This window comes from Telopea speciosissima, chromosome 8 (genome assembly GCF_018873765.1).
Source record: "Telopea speciosissima isolate NSW1024214 ecotype Mountain lineage chromosome 8, Tspe_v1, whole genome shotgun sequence".
In the NCBI taxonomy this organism is placed as follows: Eukaryota; Viridiplantae; Streptophyta; class Magnoliopsida; order Proteales; family Proteaceae; genus Telopea; species Telopea speciosissima.
This window is the reverse complement of record NC_057923.1, coordinates 41,276,440-41,296,806: the sequence shown is the minus strand read 5'-3', so window position 1 is coordinate 41,296,806 and position 20,367 is coordinate 41,276,440. Positions and strand designations below refer to the sequence as shown.

At 40.7% G+C, this 20,367-nt stretch overlaps 1 protein-coding gene across 1 annotated transcript; it reads left to right on the top strand.

Annotated features, from left to right (window-relative positions):
• Window positions 1-333: 333 nt before the first annotated feature.
• Window positions 334-789, top strand: LOC122672301. The gene has a single exon (XM_043869796.1). The coding sequence runs from the start codon at window positions 334-336 to the stop codon at window positions 787-789; it is 456 nt and encodes a 151-aa protein (XP_043725731.1).
• Window positions 790-20,367: the final 19,578 nt, after the last annotated feature.

The window sequence follows — 20,367 nt, the reverse complement described above, 5'->3', positions numbered from 1 at the left end:
ACCTGGGGTGCTGACAGGTAATACTCTAACCTTGAACTACTTGAATTAATGTGTTGCATCATGCCCCTTTATGCATGCATGGTTGTATAATGTATTTGTAATACTTACCGTTCTTATTGCTTCTACCCCCACATATGTTCTGTTTGACTCGGGAGTGTCGCATTCTTTTGAATCCTCTTCTTTTACCAAGAAGTTGGGTATTAGTCCGGACTAGTGCCAAGATTGGCGGTTAGTACACCTACGGGAGATGTGGTTGGCTTAGACACAACTTATGAACCATGCCCCATACGGATCTGTGGTCGAGATATGATTGTACACCTTGTGGAATTAGACATGAAGGACTTCAATGCGATTTTCGATATTGATTGGTTGGCTACCTATAAGGTGAACCTAGCTTGCGCAGAGCAATGGGTTGTTTTCAAACCTATCGATGGGGAAAAATTTGTGTTCGATGGTGATGGGAAAAAGCGATCTAAAAGGCTTATCATTTCGGCTCTTCAAGCCAAGAAACTTATGGATCAAGGGTGTGAATGCTACCTAGCATCCGTAATTGACACAGAGGCTAAGGTGGTGCCACTAGAAGAGTTGAAGGCCGTGAAAGACTATTCAGAAGTTTTTCTAGGTGATTTGACTGAGTTGCCTCCTGACAGAGAGACCGAGTTTGCCATTCACTTACTACCTAGAGTGGCACCGCTATCCAAAGCCCCACACAGGATGGCTCCAACACGAATTGAAGGAATTGTAGGAGCAGTTGAAAGATTTGTTGAGGAAGGGTTTCATTCATCCTAGTGTATCTCCATTGGGAGCATCGGTCCTTTTCGTCAAGAAGAAAGATGGGAGCATGAGGATGTGCATTGATTATAGGGAGCTTAACAAGCTCACAATTAAGAATAGGTATCCACTACCTAGAATCAATGATTTGTTTGATCAACTCCAGGGAGCGAGGGTATTCGCTAAGATAGACTTAAGGTCAGGGTACCATCAGTTGAAGATTAAAGAGAGTGACATTAGCAAAAACATTCCGATGATGCTATGGCCAGTACGAGTTTTTGGTGATGTCTTTTGGTTTAACTAACACCCCAGTTGCATTTATGGTATTGATGAACCGAGTATTCCAAGATGTATTGGATAAGTATGTGATCATATTCATTGATGGCATCCTGGTTTACTCAAAACCTGAGGGAAGAGCATGCGGTGCATCTCAGGATGGTATTACAGTAATTAAGAGAGAGGAAATTGTATGCAAAGTTGAGCAAGTGTGATTTCTGGCTCTCACAAGTGGCCTTCCTAGGCCATGTGATATCAGCTGAAGGGATTAAAGTTGATCTGGGTAAGGTAAAGGCGGTAATGGAGTGGGAGGCACCAAAGAATGCGGGGGAGATCCGAAGCTTCCTAGGATTGGCTAGTAATTATCGGCGCTTTATTGAGAACTTCTCATGTATATCCACCCCCATGACCAAATTAACCGAAAAGGGAGTGAAGTTTGTTTGTTCTGATGAATGTGAGAAAACTTTCTGGGAATTGAAGCAAAAATTGAGTACTGCACCAGTTTTGACATTGCCTGATGCCACAGGTGGGATGGCTGTCTAAAGTGATGCTTCAGGACTGGATTTAGGTTGTGTGTTGATGCAAAACGAAAAGGTTGTGGCCTACGCCTCGAGATAGTTAAAGGACTACAAGAAGAACTACCCTACTCATGACCTTGAGTTTGTGGCAGTTGTTTTTGCCTTAAAGATTTGGCACCATTACTTGTATGGTGAGAGGAGTGAGATCTATAGTGACCACAAGAGTTTGAAGTATTTCTTCATGCCGAAGGAGCTAAACTTGAGAAAGAGGCAGTGGTTGGAACTTATGAAGGACTATGATTGCACGATCCACTACCACCCTGGAAAGGCAAATGTGGTAGCAGATGCCCTTAGCCAAAAATTTTAAACTACATCTTTGGCAGCATTGACCACGTGTTAGAAGTTGATTGAGGAAGCTCGCCATATGGATCTGGAGGTATTGGTGGAAAGATGCAACAATATCGTTAGCAACCCTCATTGAGAACAACCTGATCGATGATGTAATGGTATCTTTAGTAGCCCTCATAATGCAATCATCTTTGATTGAGAGGATCAGGGAGGCTCAACCCAACGACCCAGAATTTTAGGGGTTGATAAAGAAGGCTCAGGGTGGACACAACTCCAATCCACACTTCACCATATCGGGGGATAGCATACTTAGATTTCAGGGAAGGATTTGAATACTTGACGATGATGAATTAAAGAAGGAAGTGTTGAGCGAGGCTCACTATTCACCATACTCGGTACATTCAGGTAGCACCAAGATGTACAAGGATTTAAAGCAGAAATATTGGTGGTATGGTATAAAGATAGATGTAGTAGTTTATGTCTCCCTATGCCTAACTTGTTAGCAAGTAAAGGCTGAGAAGCAACGACCCCATGGACTCCTACAGTTGATACCTATCCCAGATTGGAAATGGGATAACATCACCATGGATTTTGTCACTGGCCTACCTCGCATAGCTAGAGGGGTAGACTCCATTTGGGTTTTGGATTGGTTGACCAAGGCAGCACACTTCATCCCTAAGAAGATGCCATATAGTATGGATTGGCTAACCAAGCTTTACGTCGACAATGTGGTTCACTTACATGGTGTGCTGGTTAGCATTATTTTGGATCGGGGTTCGAGGTTTACTTCGAGATTTTGGAGTAGTTTTCAGAAAGCCGTGGGCTCATTACTAAACTTTAGCATAGCTTTTTAGCCTCAGACCGACAGACAATCGGAGCATACCATCCAGACATTAGAGGATATGCTTAGGATGTGTGATATCGACATGAAGGGTAGCTGGGATGAGTACATTGCTCTTGTCAAATTCCCTTACAATAATAGGTATCAGGCATCCATTGGTATGGCACCTTTCAAAGCCTAGTATGGTAGGAAGTATCGGATGCCATCGTATTGGGATGAAGTTGGCGAACGACACATCTTAGGACCGGACTTTATCCAAGAGAGTTATGAGGTGGTAGATCTGATTCGGGAACGGTTGAAGACTGCTCAAGCAAAACAGAAGAGTTATGTCGATGTTAGGTGGAAGGACCTCGAGTTTGAAATAGGGGTGAAGGTATTTCTTCAGGTGTCACCCACCAAAGGGGTGATGAGATTCGGGAAGAAGGAGAAACTGAGTCCGAGGTACATCAGACCATATGAAATCCTAGCCTGCATTGGGTAGGTGGCCTATAGGTCGGCTCTGTCTCCTATCTTCGCAGGGGTACACGACATGTTCCACGTGTCCATGTTGAAGAAATATGTTCCAAATCCAACTCATGTTCTCTCCCAAGAAATACTTAAAATAAACGAGGATTTGACATATGAGGAGCGACCTGTAGCATATTGGAGCGGAAAGAGTATAACCTTCGAAACCACTCTATCCCTTATGTTCAGGTACGTTGGAGCAACCATGCCAATCAGGAAGCATCCTGGGAGCTAGAGAGCGAGACAAGGGTGAGGCATCCAGATTTATTTGGACTATCAGGTACGTCAAATTTCGAGGGCAAAATTTCTGATAAGGTGGGGAGAATGTTATATCCGTAACCAAACCTATACTAATTTAAACTTGTGTGTAGGGGCGGAGCTCTATTACGTTGGGGACCTCTAGAACATCACCATGAAATCAACCTATAAGATCTTCAATATGCCGAACAGCGAACCTATTGAGGAGACGTTCCTCGATTGTATTCAAGGAAGGTTCATTAACGATTCCACACATGTCAACCTTCCCCCGGAACTACCCTCCTTGGAGAAATAAAGGTATGTTCATATTACATTATTATATTTCTAATTATGCCCTTTAGAAATTGGGTGTGCCAACCCTCTTGATCGTTGCCTATTATTACCCACCTCACTTGTTGGGACCCACTCAAGAGGCCCTAACCCTATTGGACCTTCAAAGCTATCATTTGGGACTGGCAGCTCATACAGCAGGATATCTGGCAGATGATGCATGAGCTGCCAAATGTCAAAATGCTTCTTTGTGAAGCTAAGACTAGTTTGGTTTGGTCATGCCTTAGTCTAGGGCTCAGCCATTTCTTATTTTAGGCTAGTTGGGACCCAAATGACTCAACTAGACCTTAAGCCCATAAGCCTATGGTCTATTTGGGTTACACCATGTACCAAACCCATTTTGGACCTTAAAACCATTCACAAACCAAACAAGACCTAAGCCACTTAGCTAAACCCAGCCAAAACCCTACTTTCTCTTCAATTCTCTCATTCCACTACACCAAGAAGGGGAGAGAAACGTGGAGAGCAAGAAAGGAAGAGAGAAGCAAGAAGGAAGAAGGGAGAGAGAAGAAGGGAGGTTCCACCTCCATTGAAGAACCTTTTGAGCTCATCTTACTCTCCTAGCTGGTTGCCTCCATTCCTAGACCTTAGAGCTCATGGGAATAGCAGATTGGACCTCCATTTCAACCATAGAAGACCTTCCCTTGGCTGTCCTACCTAATCCTTTGGTAAGCTCTCAAGTCTATGTGATTTCTAAGCTTATTCCTACTTAGAATGGATTGGAATCCATCCAATCTTACACCAAACCTTACGAATTTTCTTTCTAAATGATTTATCTATTTAATTGGGTGCCTAGATCATCAATTAAAACCCTAAGATAGCCCCAACCCTTTGGCTTGGATGCCATGAAACCCCATTGTAGACCTTCAATCTTGGAGATTTTGGATTTAAGAATCAAATCCTAACCTATTGGATCCTATTTGGGATCAAACTCATTGTTTGATGGTTACACTAGAGGCTATTGATACCCCTCACACTGAACTTATAAGCTTCTTGATCATTGATCAAAGTTTGGGAGCAACCCAATCTGATTCCTATATTCTCGAGCTCTGGCGGCTGATGCATGAGCCGCCTCGTGCAAATTGTTGCTGAATTGGAGTTTGGGCTCCAGACCCTTGATCAGACCCCTTCTCACCTATTATACACCTGTACATTGACATGCAAGGCTAACGTACACGTTCGGGAGGAGCGTGCATCGTATGGGAGCTAAGGATTCCTATACTTGACTTTGTGAGTGGATCAAATGTTTGAACTACTTTATGGTGTGTTTCTTATTAGGCATCAGTGTAGTTGTGCATGCTGATTTGTATGAGTGTTATGCATACTGATTCAACTTAATCTTGACTAATAATAGGATTGGATATTAAACATGATGAAACATGATTAGTTATGCTTAATACTATTTATGAGAATGAGATGTGGATAGAGTAGGATACTTTACATGTGAAATTCTTTATAATGATTGATTGATGGATTTGATTTAGGTGGTGGTAGCCGACCGTTATTTCGGTATCACACCCGCCGTATTGATACTTGGTGTGGGTGTAAGCTGGAGAGACAAGAGGATAGTTGGCCTCCGGTTAAGGCACTTTGGACTCGATCTCCAGGCTACACCCGCACGCATGAGATTATATATATATATATATATATATAGTTGTTTGCTGGTTAGGATGTAACATACCCAGTACTACGACCCTTCCGACAGGGGTGTAGGTGTCGGGTAAACTCATGGGTCCCGATCGTATTTCAAGGTAGCCCATCGATAAATCACCGACCGTATTTTGGTAGACGCCAGGACAGGGTTTGTATTGGGTGCTCGTGGACAACTCTGTGAGTGAGTTTGGTCTCGTGGGTTTCTTTGGTAACATGGGGTCGACATGGTTGGAATACCATCCGTTTCTATAGCACCGTTATTTGTCATCCATTTATGGTACCATTTGCTGATAATGATGCCTGTGTTATTGTAGTACTTGACTCGACTTAGGATCTTGTTGCCAGGGAAAAAATTGAACAAAAGCATTGATGCATCATATGTGATGTGCATACTTTAGCATGCTTCAATGTTGTACCTATTATTGTATGATTGTGATTGGTTTGATAGCTCGCTGGGTTTGTGTAAGCTCATCCCTCGAGAACCTTTGTTTTTTTAGATATGGATGCAGGGACGACGGATCCAGTGGAGATTGATCCAACCTATCTTGGTGGGGAGGATTATGAGGCTTGAGGTGGTCAGCCAGAGATGAAGCATGCATCTGACTACCTATGTGATGAATGTGCTCATGAAGCACCGTAGTTTGGGCTAGGAGCCCTTTGATTGGAATTTTACTTCTTTCTTATTGGTTAACATTTTGGGATTATTGTAATCGATAACCTTGGGATTTTATTTCTTTTCCTTGGGTATTATTAACTGCTACATGTGGTATTTAACTGTTGAGATGGAAACTGAAACCGTTATTCATATAAGGAAATTATTATTTAGAATTCCTATTGTATTCGGATTGACTATTACATATTTATTCCGTTGCAACTCTAATTTTGGTTCTTATATTCTGAATAAGAACCTGGGTAGCGTACATGACTTAGTAAAGCGTCGATCCTGTAGATCGATGTGAAATACAAGGGTATTCCCGTCACTTTTCCCTAGGTTGAGGTATGGGGGTGTGACACCCTTTCTCCAACAATGCCAAACAAAACTAAATCTTTTCGACAACAGATTAAATCCCTTTTCCCCTCCTAGAACCCCTCTAAATAGTAGATCATGTACTGAATTCCTTGCCAGTGTCTCTTTCCCGTCAGCATCTTTATCCTTCCTAGTCAGGCATCTCGCCGCTGCAACTTATGTTCATGCGATCCCACAATTAGAAAGATGAAAAATGATATGGTGTAATGTTAGAGAGGTGAAAGTGAGAGAGAGAAAATTTTAATTTTTATATTTTTTATGTTATAAATAATGAAAAAATGTTTTCTTTTCTTTTCTCTTGGCAACAAACACCAAAAACCTTCTCATTTTTTGTTTTTACTTTTGTCATTTCTTTTCTTTTCTATCCATCTCTAGACAACCAAACACAGCCTTAAGTTGTATTTGTTTGTTGTGAGAAAAGAAAAAACAAATCATACGAAATTTGTATGATTCTCTTGAGTTCGGCCACGATTTTAGTGATATACGGTATCAGATTCAGAATCATCACCTTGGAAACCACTATGATATTTGATAAGCATAAAGCCCACCCTTGATATACAAAGATTCAAACTTCTAATAACGGGAACATACTTATTAGGATTGGACTCTCCACAAGGCAACGAAATTGTTTATATAGAAACTTTTCTTAAACAGGACTCTCACATATCCTTTCCATTCAAGACTCCTACCAGGAGTCACCTTCCTATCAGGAATCTTTTACTAGGAATTAGATTTCCTCTGATAGGATCAAGGAGGGTCTACAATATGACGTAGTATCTAGGAGCCTACTACAAGCTATCAAGGAATAAAAACGTCCCTTTTGGGAAAAGGATGGTCTGCTCTACACCAAAGGGAATAATCTTTTCGTCCCAAGGTGGGAAAACATACGTAGGGACTTGTTGAAGGAGTGTCACAACACTTGCTGGGCAGGACATCCCGGTCAGCACCGAACAATGACGTTGCTTGGCGCTCAATTTTATTGGCTTCAGATGAAAGAAGGCGTGGAAATTTATGTCCAAACCTATCTTGTGTGTCAACAAGACAAAATAGAACATAAGAAGCCAGGAGGAGAGCTAGTTCTTTTGCCTATCCTCACTAGACCATTCCTTAGGGAGCAGTGGTTCTTCGTACAGATTCGGCCTAAGAGCGGTGATTACGCGAGAATGTTTTTTGGTTCAAAACAATAAAATTCATCACAGGAGAAAAAAGACAGCGTAGATGATAGATTCATCGGATAAAGAGTAGGAATGGAAATAGAGACATTAGATGCCTGCTTAGACCTTGGTAAGCGTTTATTCTTTGAAACCTCGACAGATATGGCAGCCTCAGGTTTCCTCTTTTTATAGGGCGGCCGTTAGGCTGCCAAAACAGACCTTGCGACCGCTTCTAAGCGATGTTTAATATTATATCAATAAAGTGGCAGCCTCATCAACGGAACAGATGACGGAGACACTCGAATCAGACGCAATGGCAATCCATTAATTAAATAGGCTGAGGAAAGGGGGTCTGTGATCGGCTTTTTTTTCCTTACGACCAGGAATAAAAACCTCGGGAGTAGGGAGAAGAGCTCGATCAGCAGATTGGAGTGTTTGCCTCAGGAACTTCTACTTCAGAAAGGCTGCCATCTTTCTTAGCAGCGGGGGAGTTGGCGCAACTCGTCATGGCAACAGACTTGAATAAAGGACCATCAGACAAATAGCAGGCTTGGAAAGAGTTGAGGCGCGAGTCAGAACTCTGCCACCAATCATGGTAAATTACTAGTGATGTGGGCTTATAGTCGTTCGGCTGAATTTTCCATTTCACATCAGAGAAATTTGCGTAATGATCCCAAGCGGTGTGAATATCCTGGACGAGCAGAAAAGCCTTGCGTACCAAAGAATCAAAAATTGATGAGACGAGAAGACAGCAGATGAGCAGTTTGAAGGATCGATTAGGAGAAAGAAAATAAGAATAGAGCTAAGGAAAAGAAAATAGGGCTTTTAATCGAAAGATTCAGACAGCGCTGTGATCGATTGGAATGGATTTTGATCAACAATTTCTTCAGCACAAAAAGACAGAAAGGAGGTCGCGATGGAACATGGATTGCAATAAGGAGACTTACTAGTGATTAGGACAAGATTGCAAAGATGCTAAACGACAAAAGGCATTCGGAGAATGAACGAATTCTATAGGATCGATGGCGCTTTTTTATTCTTGATGGTGGCAACCAAAACCCTAAGAGAGCTCCTGCTCTGATTATCTTATAAGTAGGGAGGTAAAACACAAGGTACATTACATTCAATCTCATGCACACATATCCTCAAACTATTGCTCTTTCAGCATGCTTTTTGCTTTGAGTTCTGACTTAAGTATCGAAGAGTCCTCCCCAGAATCCACTCTGATTCTCTCTATTGTTCACATTTTAGTCCACGTACTATGTGCAGGTGCCCACGTCGGTGTAGATTTCAGAGGTAACAATATTGATTCTGATAAGCATAGATCAACTTGTATCAGACAGGTTTGCCACTAATTTTCCTAAAAAATTAGGGTTTTTGATTGTTTTACCCCTAATCTATACTTTTCTATTGATATGAGATCGGCACGGTATCATGATTGATGGCTAGTGATCCGATACTACAGATCTTCACTCCAACTGTGTTCCTTTTGTGAGCATGGTTTGAGGAATTGATATCAGATCGATCGCTTTGTATCAATATTGATGGAGACCGATTTCGATTTTGGGTCGATCCTGTATCGATGGATCGGTGCAGAAAAGGGTAAAAATGTAAAAAAGAAAAAACCTAATCTGATCGGGCTATAATTATGCATTGAATTTCTATTTAATTGTTGGTTCCAATTTAATATCTTTGGTTTAATTAATTCCATTTTGCTATGTAATTATGATTGCAGGGTGGTACATGGTCATGCACATAAAAGATGCTGAATGAAAGGATTTGATGTAATCTAGGCACCGGTCTACCCATGGATCGACTCACATGTGATCAAGTGTGAGATGGGAAGAAGTTTCACTGAAGACCTAAAGGCATTGAAGAGATTTCACCTCAAATTAGAAGTACGACCAAGAAATTGGGCAACAAAGGAAAATCAAGCACAAGGGCATAATTGTAATTTCAGAAAATTGAAAAATTTTCAGAAGATATCCGGTATTGGGCTCGTATCGTCCGGAACATTAATTGGAGCAACTTTAATTCTCGGATTGTGTTCATCCGGGGCCAGGATGGAGAGATATTTTCAAAAAGAAGATTTTGACCAAATTTAGAATTTGGGTTAATTTTTAGACTTAAATAGGTAGGTTAAATTCTCTTTTCATCTCTAATTCTATCTCTCTCTTCCCTATCACTCTCTCACAGGGTTCTCTCTCTCCTACCTCTCTCACATCTTTCTCTCTCCGATCCCATCCCTTCTTAATTAATTTTTTATTCTTTTAATCCCTCTTTCCCATGTGCTGCGATATCTTCTCTCTCCCATTCAATCTCTAATTCTGCCCACTCTGAACCACCTTACCCACATTATATATTTAGATACCGTATAACAGCTAGAAGCAGAGGTGGATTTCAGCGATTCTCTCACCATTCTCGTTTTTCTCTTCTATTTTTGAATTTATTTTTCTGTTCTCTTTTGGAATGAGAAGGACAAGGATTGATTCTGCATCACCATTCACCATGCGTATTGTTTTATGGAGGATCGTCACTGCTGTCGTTTGTTGATCCACACCATGATCGACTACGTCTTCTGTCTACCCTTAGGTTTATATGAAGCTTTGGTTTATTATTATTAGATTTCTGAATGTAAAGCATACTTGATTGTTTGATGTTAAAGTTCGATCCCTTCCCTTGTGGATGATTTTTAATAGTTAAATCAGTTTAGAATATTTGTCTTTGTGATTCACTTATTCTATTCAAACAATGGTTTCTCTGTATGTGATTTTAGGCAAACACCGAAGATAGCATTTAACCAATCAAACTAAGTGTGCTAAGCGAAAGCGATGGACGATAATGCTTGATAGGATAAGTTATACTTAGGGTAGCTTGGAATCATATTTCTTTTTGTGGTTGCATTAGAACTTGTAGTTTTAGTGAACTGAAGTATGCGCCCGAGATTAGGTAATAAACTAATAATGCCAAAATGGATTCAAAACCTAAGGATAGTTTCTTCTCATTAATTCACTTATTTGTTAATTAACTTTTATTTACTTTTAATTTTTGCAAATTTAATTTTCAAAACAACATTCACATCAATTTTAGTAAATTTAGCCTTCCAGTTCCCTGTGGATTCGATCGCTTCTTACCACTGTTCTAGCAGTAATTTAGGGTTTATTTTTGATCTCATAATGACACAATCAAATTTGGCACCGTTGCCGGAAAACCGAAGCACTATTGCTACGATTGATTTAGTTGTTTCGTTCTAATTTGTTTTAGTTTTAATTTCATAAATTTTCTTTTTATCTCTTTTTATTTTTTTTTAGTTCAATTTTAGTTCAGACTAAGTTACTTTTATTTTATTTTGCAGGCAGTCCAATTTGCAAAGCAAGGACGAGTGCGCCATTTTCAGCCCAACTTCTTGAACTTGCATTCATCCCCCCTTGCACATTTTTTTTTCCATTCTGTTATTTTGTTCTCATTATTGTTAAACAGATTTTTATTCTCCCTTCCCCTTAAGATCATATGTGTAATTTTCTTTTTTTATTTTTATAATTGGTTCTTCGTTCTTAGATGCGGCAAAGTTCAAGTGAGAATCGATCTTATTGATTAGAGTTAGGCGTTTCAGGTATATACCTTATCTCTTCTATTTGGTTTGCTTAGTTCTCTTTCTTTTCGTAGTTGTTAGTAGTTAATGCATGGTTGTCGTTCTTGTCACCCCAACTTGACCAATTTGGACCTTGAAATTGAAAGAACTTTAATTCTAATTCTAAAAAAAATAAAAGGATGGCAGAAGAACGCCCATTGAGTGAGCACTTCACTCCCTCGACTTATACGTCAATCTCATGTATTAGGATTCCTGTTATTCAGGCAGCCCAATATGAGATTAAGTCTAGTGTTATGTAGATGCTCCCATCTTTTTATGGACTTAACAATGAGGATGTTAGCAATCAAAGTGCGATCCAGCGGAAGCGAAAACAAGATCAAGGATATCGATGAGAGATGCCATTCAATAACAGAACAATACAGGGATCGATCATTACCTAGAGCGTCACAGATGCAAGGCCTCCAGCCGATGATAGCCCTTTCACGATAGTTCCACACATCACGCAAAGCTTTGCATTCCCCGCATGGTCAAACTAACTCCTCCACACTTTCAAGGATCACAAGGCCTTGGATTTTCTCTAAGATCAAACACCAAGAGAGGGAGAGGGAGAAAACAATTCTTGGAGATGGAGAGAGAGCTCCACGGTTTTGGGGTTCCTTGTGTTTTTGAGTTTTTGGCAATTTCTTGTATATTATAAGATTTGCCCATCTCTCATTCCCAAGATGGTAGCTCACATGGCAAGGTATATTGAGTTTCCTATTGGGACTCAATTACCAACCCATCCAATCTTTCCCAACAAGGAAAGATCCATATTGCTAGAGGAATCCAATATTGGGTCAAATATCCAATATTGACCCAATATCTTTCCTTTTCTAACAATCTCCTCCATCCTACCGTAAGATCCAATCTTACAAGAGGATCATGAAAATAAAATCATGATCAACCATACTGCGTAAATGAATGGAACCAAAAGGAAAGGGGTAGGATCGCAATGGGATTCTACTCAGCTTCTAAAATGTTCAACACCGAAGATGCCAAGCAGATGTAATAATCAACACCCAAGGTAAGTAGTTGACACACACATTAGTCCCCCACAAAATAAGGTTGTATAGTTTAATGTAAGACATGTGTACGAGACTGTCAAACCTCAATGAACTGATACACCGATTGAGAGATTCAATTACCTTGATTGGACCGAGGAAAAACATTGTTCAAGAAAATAGATAATATTTTGTATATATATCTAAAAACATTTTGAAAATGCTACCGGAACCAGATTTGTGTCCAATCTTGTATAGAATACTCTCCTCAACATACTCCCAATGTATGGGCTGTGGGTTCCATGTTGGACATCTCTTTCGAATACAGACATTGTGAGTCCAGTGCACCAATATATAGTCAGAGAGAGACATCAACCGTTGGTACACCAAAACTCTTAACATATGGATGCAACAATAAGGACCCCTCAGGTCAAGGGACCAATCGTAGACTATTTAAGAGAATCTCATTTTCTTTATAAACTGATAGTACACCACATGTGAACTTCTTAAGTGATCCAGTCCAATGTACACACTGAATGTACACTCACATTTGTGTCTTGGAAAAAATACCTTCCTAAGCACACACAATGCGACTACCATACCAGACGGGATGTCCAGTCCCATCCTAAGTGGTGAACAATTTTAGGCATGAATACCTATGGACAATAACTGAGCTCAACAACTGATCATGCTAATCAAAAATTAAAATTCATTAATTCAAATAGGAGTTCTGTGCATCAGTGCCAGTTACCCAGGAACTTCACCCCCATATTCCCAACATGTTTTTCAAAAATAATAAAAGGCAATGCCTTAGTCATGGGGACAGATAAATTATTTGCAGTGTCAACCTTAGCTATGGCTATGTCACCACGCTGAATAATCTCACGAATAAAGTGATATTTTTGCTCCATATGCTTATTCCTCTGATGAGCCCTTGGTTCCTTCGCTTGTGCTATGGCTTCCCTGTTGTCACATAATGATTGTATGGGTTGCTCCACTAGCTCAGGCACCACCCCTAAGTCTATCAAGAATTTCTTGAGCCAGATACCTTCCTTGGTTGCTTCAATAGCTATCGGACCAAACGCTTGCCAATCCCCCAAAAGACGCCTTGTGAGGGAAGGTGCAACTTTAATTCCTTATTGCACACCAGCCAGCGCGCATCGCTTCACCCGCTCGAGCTGGGATCTGAGCAGTGCATTTTGAGTCACCCTCAATAATCCCCCCCAAATGCACACTCAATAACAAAGCACCCATGGCACTAATGCACGCTCAATAACAGAGCACCCATTGTACTAATGCATGCCTAATAATAGAGCACCCATGGCTCCGAGGAGACTCAAACTCGCGACCACCTGTTTTAATACCAATTGTAGAATCAAGTGCTTGTCAATCCCCCAAAAGACCCCTTGTGAGGTGCAACTTTAATTCCGTATGGCACACCAGCCAGCGAGCATCACTTCACCCACCTGAGCCAGGATCTGGGCAGGGTATTTTAGGTCACCCCCAATACTAGCTACCAAGTACTTAGCTTCCGTTCTTGAACCGGTTGTTGACTGCTGTTTGGCACTCCTCCAAATCACTGCACCCCCACCAATCATAATGACCATCCCAGAGGTAAACTTTCTATCATTTTTGTCAGTTTGGAAATCCAAATCTGTATATCTAACTATTGACAACTAATCACAACCATATACAAGGAAGTAATCCTTGGTCTTCTTTAGGTACTTGAGGATCCCCTTGACAGCTGTCTAATGTTCTTGTCTTGGATTGGATTGATATCGACTCACCATCCCTACAACATGACAAATATCTGGCCTGGTACACAACATGACATACATCAAACTTCCTACTATAGAAGCATAAGGAACTCTCTTTATAGTCTCAATTTCATCAGGAGTTTGAGGACATTGTGACTTAGATAGATTGATTCCATGTCTGAGAGGCACATTTCCTCTCTTCGAATCCTGCATGTTGAACCTCTCAAGCATTTTGTTAATGTAGGTGGATTGTGACAATCCCAACATCCTCTTCTTGCAATCTCTCACAAGCTTAATTCTTAGGATGTAGGTGGCTTCACCCAAATCTTTCATCGAGAATGTTTTGGATAACCACATCTTTACAGATGAAAGCAACTCCACATCATTCCTAATGAGTAATATATCATCCACATATAGGACAAGAAAATAGACGGCACCCCCACAGATTTTCTTATACACGCATGGTTCATCAATATTTTTTCAAACTCAAATTCCTTGATAGTTTGATCAAAACGGATGTTCCAAGTTCTAAAAGCTTGTTTTAGTCCATAAATGGACCTCAACAACCTGCATACCTTGTTTTCCTCCCTTGGGGAAACAAAATCCTCTGGCTGACAACTATGGTGGTGCCTTCCCTTCAACTGTGGTGGGACCGATGCATGGGCAAGGAGAGACAAACTCATCTCAATAATGTGGCGATGATGCCTTTCTACAGAGCCTTGCTGCTCATAGGTGTGGGGGGAAGAAATATAATGAGAAATCCCAAGTGAGGCAAAGTAATTTGGAAGGGACCTAAATTCGCGCCCCAATCAGTTTGGATGGACTTAATTTGGCAAGAGAAAAGACGTTCAAACATTAATTGAAATTGTCAAAAAATACCAAACATTTCAGATTTGTTGAGCAGGGCATAAAGCCAAATAAATTTCAAAAAATCATCTGCGAAAGTAACAAAGTATCGGTGTCCATCAATTGAAGGTTCAGGGGAAGGACCCCATACATCACTGAAAATTAAGTCAAGAGGGAAAGAACTATGAGAACTAGATTCATGTAAATGGAGATGGCTTGCCTTGCCCAACTGGCAGGCAGGGCAAAGGTTGCGGAGGCCAGAAGAGCTACAAGGTAAATTGTTAGAGCGCAACATTGTGCGAAGAAGACGATCATGGGGATGACCTAAGTGGGAATGCCACCCATCCAAGCTGGTCCGTTTGGCAATACTGGCAGATGGAATTGGAGAGGAGGATAGAGTGTACAATCCATCCTTACTCGGTCCGGTAAGTAAGGTCGCCTTGGTTACCTGATCCTTGACACAAAAATAGGAGGGGTGAAATTCAAAAAATACTCCATTATCATGTGCAAATCTTTGAACAGATAAAATTGGTTTGATGATAGAGGGAACATGAAGAATATTGGATAATCGAAAGGAACGAGAGGGAGAAGAAAGAGTACCAGTACCAACATGGGATATTGGCAGTCCCTTACCATTTCCAACATAAAGATTGTCAAATCCATTGTATGTGTTGAATGAGGACATAGATTGTAAATCAGGGGTGACATGGTGGGTTACGCTGGTGTTTGGGTACCAGGTTAAGGCTCTAGAGGGTGGAGATGGGTAAGGGAATAGAGGAGGTTGGGCATGGTTGGTTTGAGGAGGGTACTGCGAAGGGGGATAGGGAGGTTGAAAGGGATAAGGGTTTGGTGGGCCACAGAAACAAGTTTGAGCCATATGGTTGGTTCTATGGCAAATAGTGCAAAGCATATGGCCACCCTGAAAGCAGCCACAACCACCTTGGCCTCGACCAAATCTGCTATGCCCCCACGACCACGAGATGAACCACGGCCTAGTGTGGAGGAGCTAGATTCACCAGTGGGGGAGGGGACCGCTGAACGGTATTGGCTGAAGGTGCTGGTGTCGTTGTTGGTGCTGCAATGTCTTGAATGGAGAACTTTCTAAAAGATCTCATGGTTTCATGGCTTAAGAGAAGCGCATGAAGTTCAGTGTAAGAAGGGGGCTGAGGTCGATTCAAGATTTCAGATACTACATCTTGAAGATCATCACGAAGTGCTCGAAGCACATGCATATTGAACTCATTGGGTTTGAGAGCATTTCTAGAGGCAACCAGCTCGTCTGCGATGGATTTGGCTTGCTGAAGAGGGAGAGAAACTCCCTCATTAGGTTTTGGCTTCAGGTTCAATAGATCAAGATGAAGAGACATGAGCCTGGTTGTAGATGTAGAACCAAAGGCCTCATATAATGTAGTCCAGCACTCATGGCTGGTTTCTTTGTCCAGTAATAGAGGAATAAGAGACTCCGATAGGGATGCCACTAGAAGGCTAACCAGTTGGGAGTCCTGTTGAATCCAGGCATCGGCAGCAATAGGATCGGTTAGACATGGATAGGAACCATCTAAAAATTTGAAAAGGCCTTGCCCCTTCAAGAAGGGAACCACCTGTTTGCGCTAGATCAGGAAGTTGGTGGAGGTTAATTTAATGGAGAGAAAGAGATTTGCTGATGGAAAGGTGAGTGAGGAGGTGGTGGTTGATGAGGAGACAAGAGGGTCAGTAGTAGAAGAATCATGAGAGGGATTGGTCGCCATGTGGAGATGAACTACTGTGTGGAGATAAACTGCTACAGTTGAAGGGAAGGCACCACCACAGGATTGGAATTATTCTCCTCTATATGGAGAATATATAAGAGGTGTACATGCAATCGGATTTACAAGTTGTCATGAGAGATACAAGGGATCATGAGAGATTACAAAGGATCATAGACAATTACAATCAGATCTAGAATCTTTCAAAAGATAGAAATGCATATCACATGTGATTGGAGAAATCCATATCACATGTGTTTCCTAAAATGAGATGATACCCAAGATGATCGATAATACCCAAGATTCTATCTGTTGCTTTTTTATTTGGATAATTAGTCACTAGAAATTTTTTGTTTCAAGGAATGAAAGGATTTAGTTGAGGAGGATGCAATAGATTTAAAGCCATGTAACTACTGTGTTTACTGTGTTGCCTCACATTCTTGTGGTTCTCTGTTGATTTATTTGTGTAGAACAATGTGAAAATTTTGAACAGCCTATTGATGTGCTAAAATATTCTGAACCCATCATATTTGTTCATCACCTACAATACCATACTGCTACTCATGTCAGGAAACTGATGCCTACATTTCTTATAAATTCCATGTCATTCTAACTCTTTTTTTTTTATGTGGGGAGGGGGGGTTCAAGAGGAGTGGGGATAGGATGTTGTTCTTGCCCCTTGTTATGTTCTCTAACCCTAGATTACCTCTTCCTTTGGGTGGGGGGGGGGGGGAGTTTCAAGAGGAGTGGGGACTGGATGTTGTTCTTGCCCCTTCTTATGTTCTCTAACCCTTATGTCATTCTATCTGTTGCTTTTTATTTTGATAATTAGTCACTAGAAATTTTTTGTTTCAGGGCATGAAAGGATTTAGTTGATGAGGATGCGATAAGTTTAAAACCATGTAACTACTGTGTTTATTGTGTTGCCTCACATTCATGTGGTTCTCTGTTGATTTATTTGTGTAGAATAATGTGAAAATTTTTGGAACAACCTATTGATGTGCTAAAATATTCTGAACCCATCATATTGGTTCGTCACCTACAATGCGATACTGCTACTCATGTCAGGAAATTGATGCTTGCATTTCTTAAACATTCCATGTCATTCTAACTCTTTATTTTTTTTTGGGGGGGGGGGGGGGTTTCAAGAGGAGTGGGGACTGGATGTTGTTCTTACCCCTTCTTATGTTCTCTAACCCTAGATTACCTTTTCCTTTTTCTTTCATTATTCATGTTTGGTTTTGATAATCTAGCCATATTGATGTAAGTATGACTTGATGTTGTATGTTGCCTTTAATCTACCACTACACTTAAAGTTGTCGATGTAAGGACTTCTTTTTGATTGTTCATGTAATTTTTACACATTCTTTTGTAGTTTACCGAAGGAGATAATACGAAGGGAAATCAAGACAATATAGATGTTGAGAATGAGCCTTGAGTCGACATGAAATTTTATCCAGAGAAAGAAGCCTATGAATTATACAATTCCTATGGGGGGAGGATGGTGTGAGAAAAAGCTTATGCACATTGGAGCAGAACTGATAAGTTAATCCTAACTTTGAGGAAATTCGTATGCTGTAAACAAGGTGTGAAATAGAAGGACAACCGAGATGGTGGTATACAAAACCAAAATAGAGATAAGAACTAATTGTGATACACAAATGGGAATTGCCATGGTTGAAAATGGACAATATTAGAGTAATGTATATGTTAAAAAGTATAATCATCTTCTTCATTTACCGACTACCTTGCATATGATGCGATCACAATGGAAAGTTTCATATGCACATGGTTTAGAGATTAATTTGGGCGATGATTCCAGAATAAGACCTCAGGCTGCATTTGACTACATAAGTAGGCAGGTAGGTGGAAGAGAAAACCTTAAGTACACCAAACAAGACCATAAGAATTATCTCTTAATGAAGTGTCAACATGATTTATCTTATGGTTAAGCCGATAGTTTGTTGAGCTACTTTGAAAAATAAATAAGGAAAAATCCTTCTTTTACATATGCATTACTGTCACACCCCGCTCCCTACACCTAGGGACGTGTGACTGGAATACCTCCAGTATTCTATAGTAACCCCAAGGATCTACGCTTTGCAGTACCATGGTCACTGAACCCACATAACAAATCAAATCAGAGTGTGTGGAAGCTATATACCATTTATAATTATCTAAGTGTGGAAGCTAAACATATGATATCATATAATAAGTGGCATCTTATTCCATCACCTTAAAGTTTGTAAAACATTAACTAGTAATACGTAAAATACAAGTAAATAAAATTCCCTAAAGTTACATCGTATTTAAATGCATCAATCTTCATTAAATATTCCAAAACTCATATGGGCCTCAAGCCTATACTAAGCCACGCCATGAGTACAAGTCTCATAAGCGCACTCTGGGCCATGCTCCTCCTTGTTAAGAACATCCCAAGCATCGTAGCCATCAACGTACAAATGCACCGAATCACTATCAGCTAGCACTATTATATCTACAACCATATCTAAAAGAGAGGTCCCTCGAGGGATGAGCTTCCAAATAAGCCCAGTGAGCAATTAGATCATACAAGCATACGTAAACAATCATGAATGCACAATCCACCAGGACGCAAACAAAAAATGATAGACGAATCTCACAGTGTCCCATACCACCAAGACGATTTGTACATCAAATTCAGTTTACAGTCAGGCACATAAATGAATTATAGTATGCATCCACCTAACAATCAAAATGCCTAAGTCCATGAGGTAAAGGGTTACTGCAACATCCCTAGCCTCAGAGCTCACACAGATACTGTCCAGTGGTGAAACCTGAGTTACGGCTGGAAACCTGTGAGATCGGACCCCCTCACCGGGTTATTCACAAGCCCCCAATATAACTCTAGCTTTCATCCAAATACTGGTGGTCTATTGAAAATGGCACCCCAGCCCGTCGGAAGCTACCATTAGTTACCCAACACCTTTCTCCCGTTGGTAAGGGGTGTAGCACAAGGGAATATGTAATTCTAACCATGCATCTAATGGAAGGGTGCACACTCATGTATAAGCTAGAGGTCGAGTCGATAGTACTAAAATCACGGTCGGCCTGGCTATCCTCTCGTCCCCTCTAGTTTACACGCGCACATGTGGGAGTACGACAGATGTGGTACCGAATAACGGTTGGCCCGGTCACATACCCGTATAACTCATCGCATAAACATCGTATATCGTCCAACACATAACCATTATGACATCCACATCTCATCGCATAATCATCAAAAAACCATATCTTATATTCATGTCTCATCGCAAATCCATTATGCACATTTGTGATAACAGTTCAAGTGTAATTGTAAATCCCTAAGCATCTAGCATTCAACATGATAATCTTAAACCATTCTTACCATGATCCATCATTAGTAGCATGCATTGAAATTAGCATATATCATCATATCATTTATCACATACATGTATGAATGGCATTCAACGTAAGTTATCACAAAAACATTCCATAAATTAAGTCCAAGTATCCAATCCACTCACAATCGTCATATCGTGTATCCTTGGGTCCTGTGTACATGTACGCTTCCGCAACCACTGTAGGTTACTGTTAAACCCACATCCAAAAATATAGGCTAATTTAAATTTTTGTTGAAGGTCCGGAACCCGAGGTCAAAGCTACCAGTACACTATGGTGCATTGATCCCATGGCTATCTTTAATG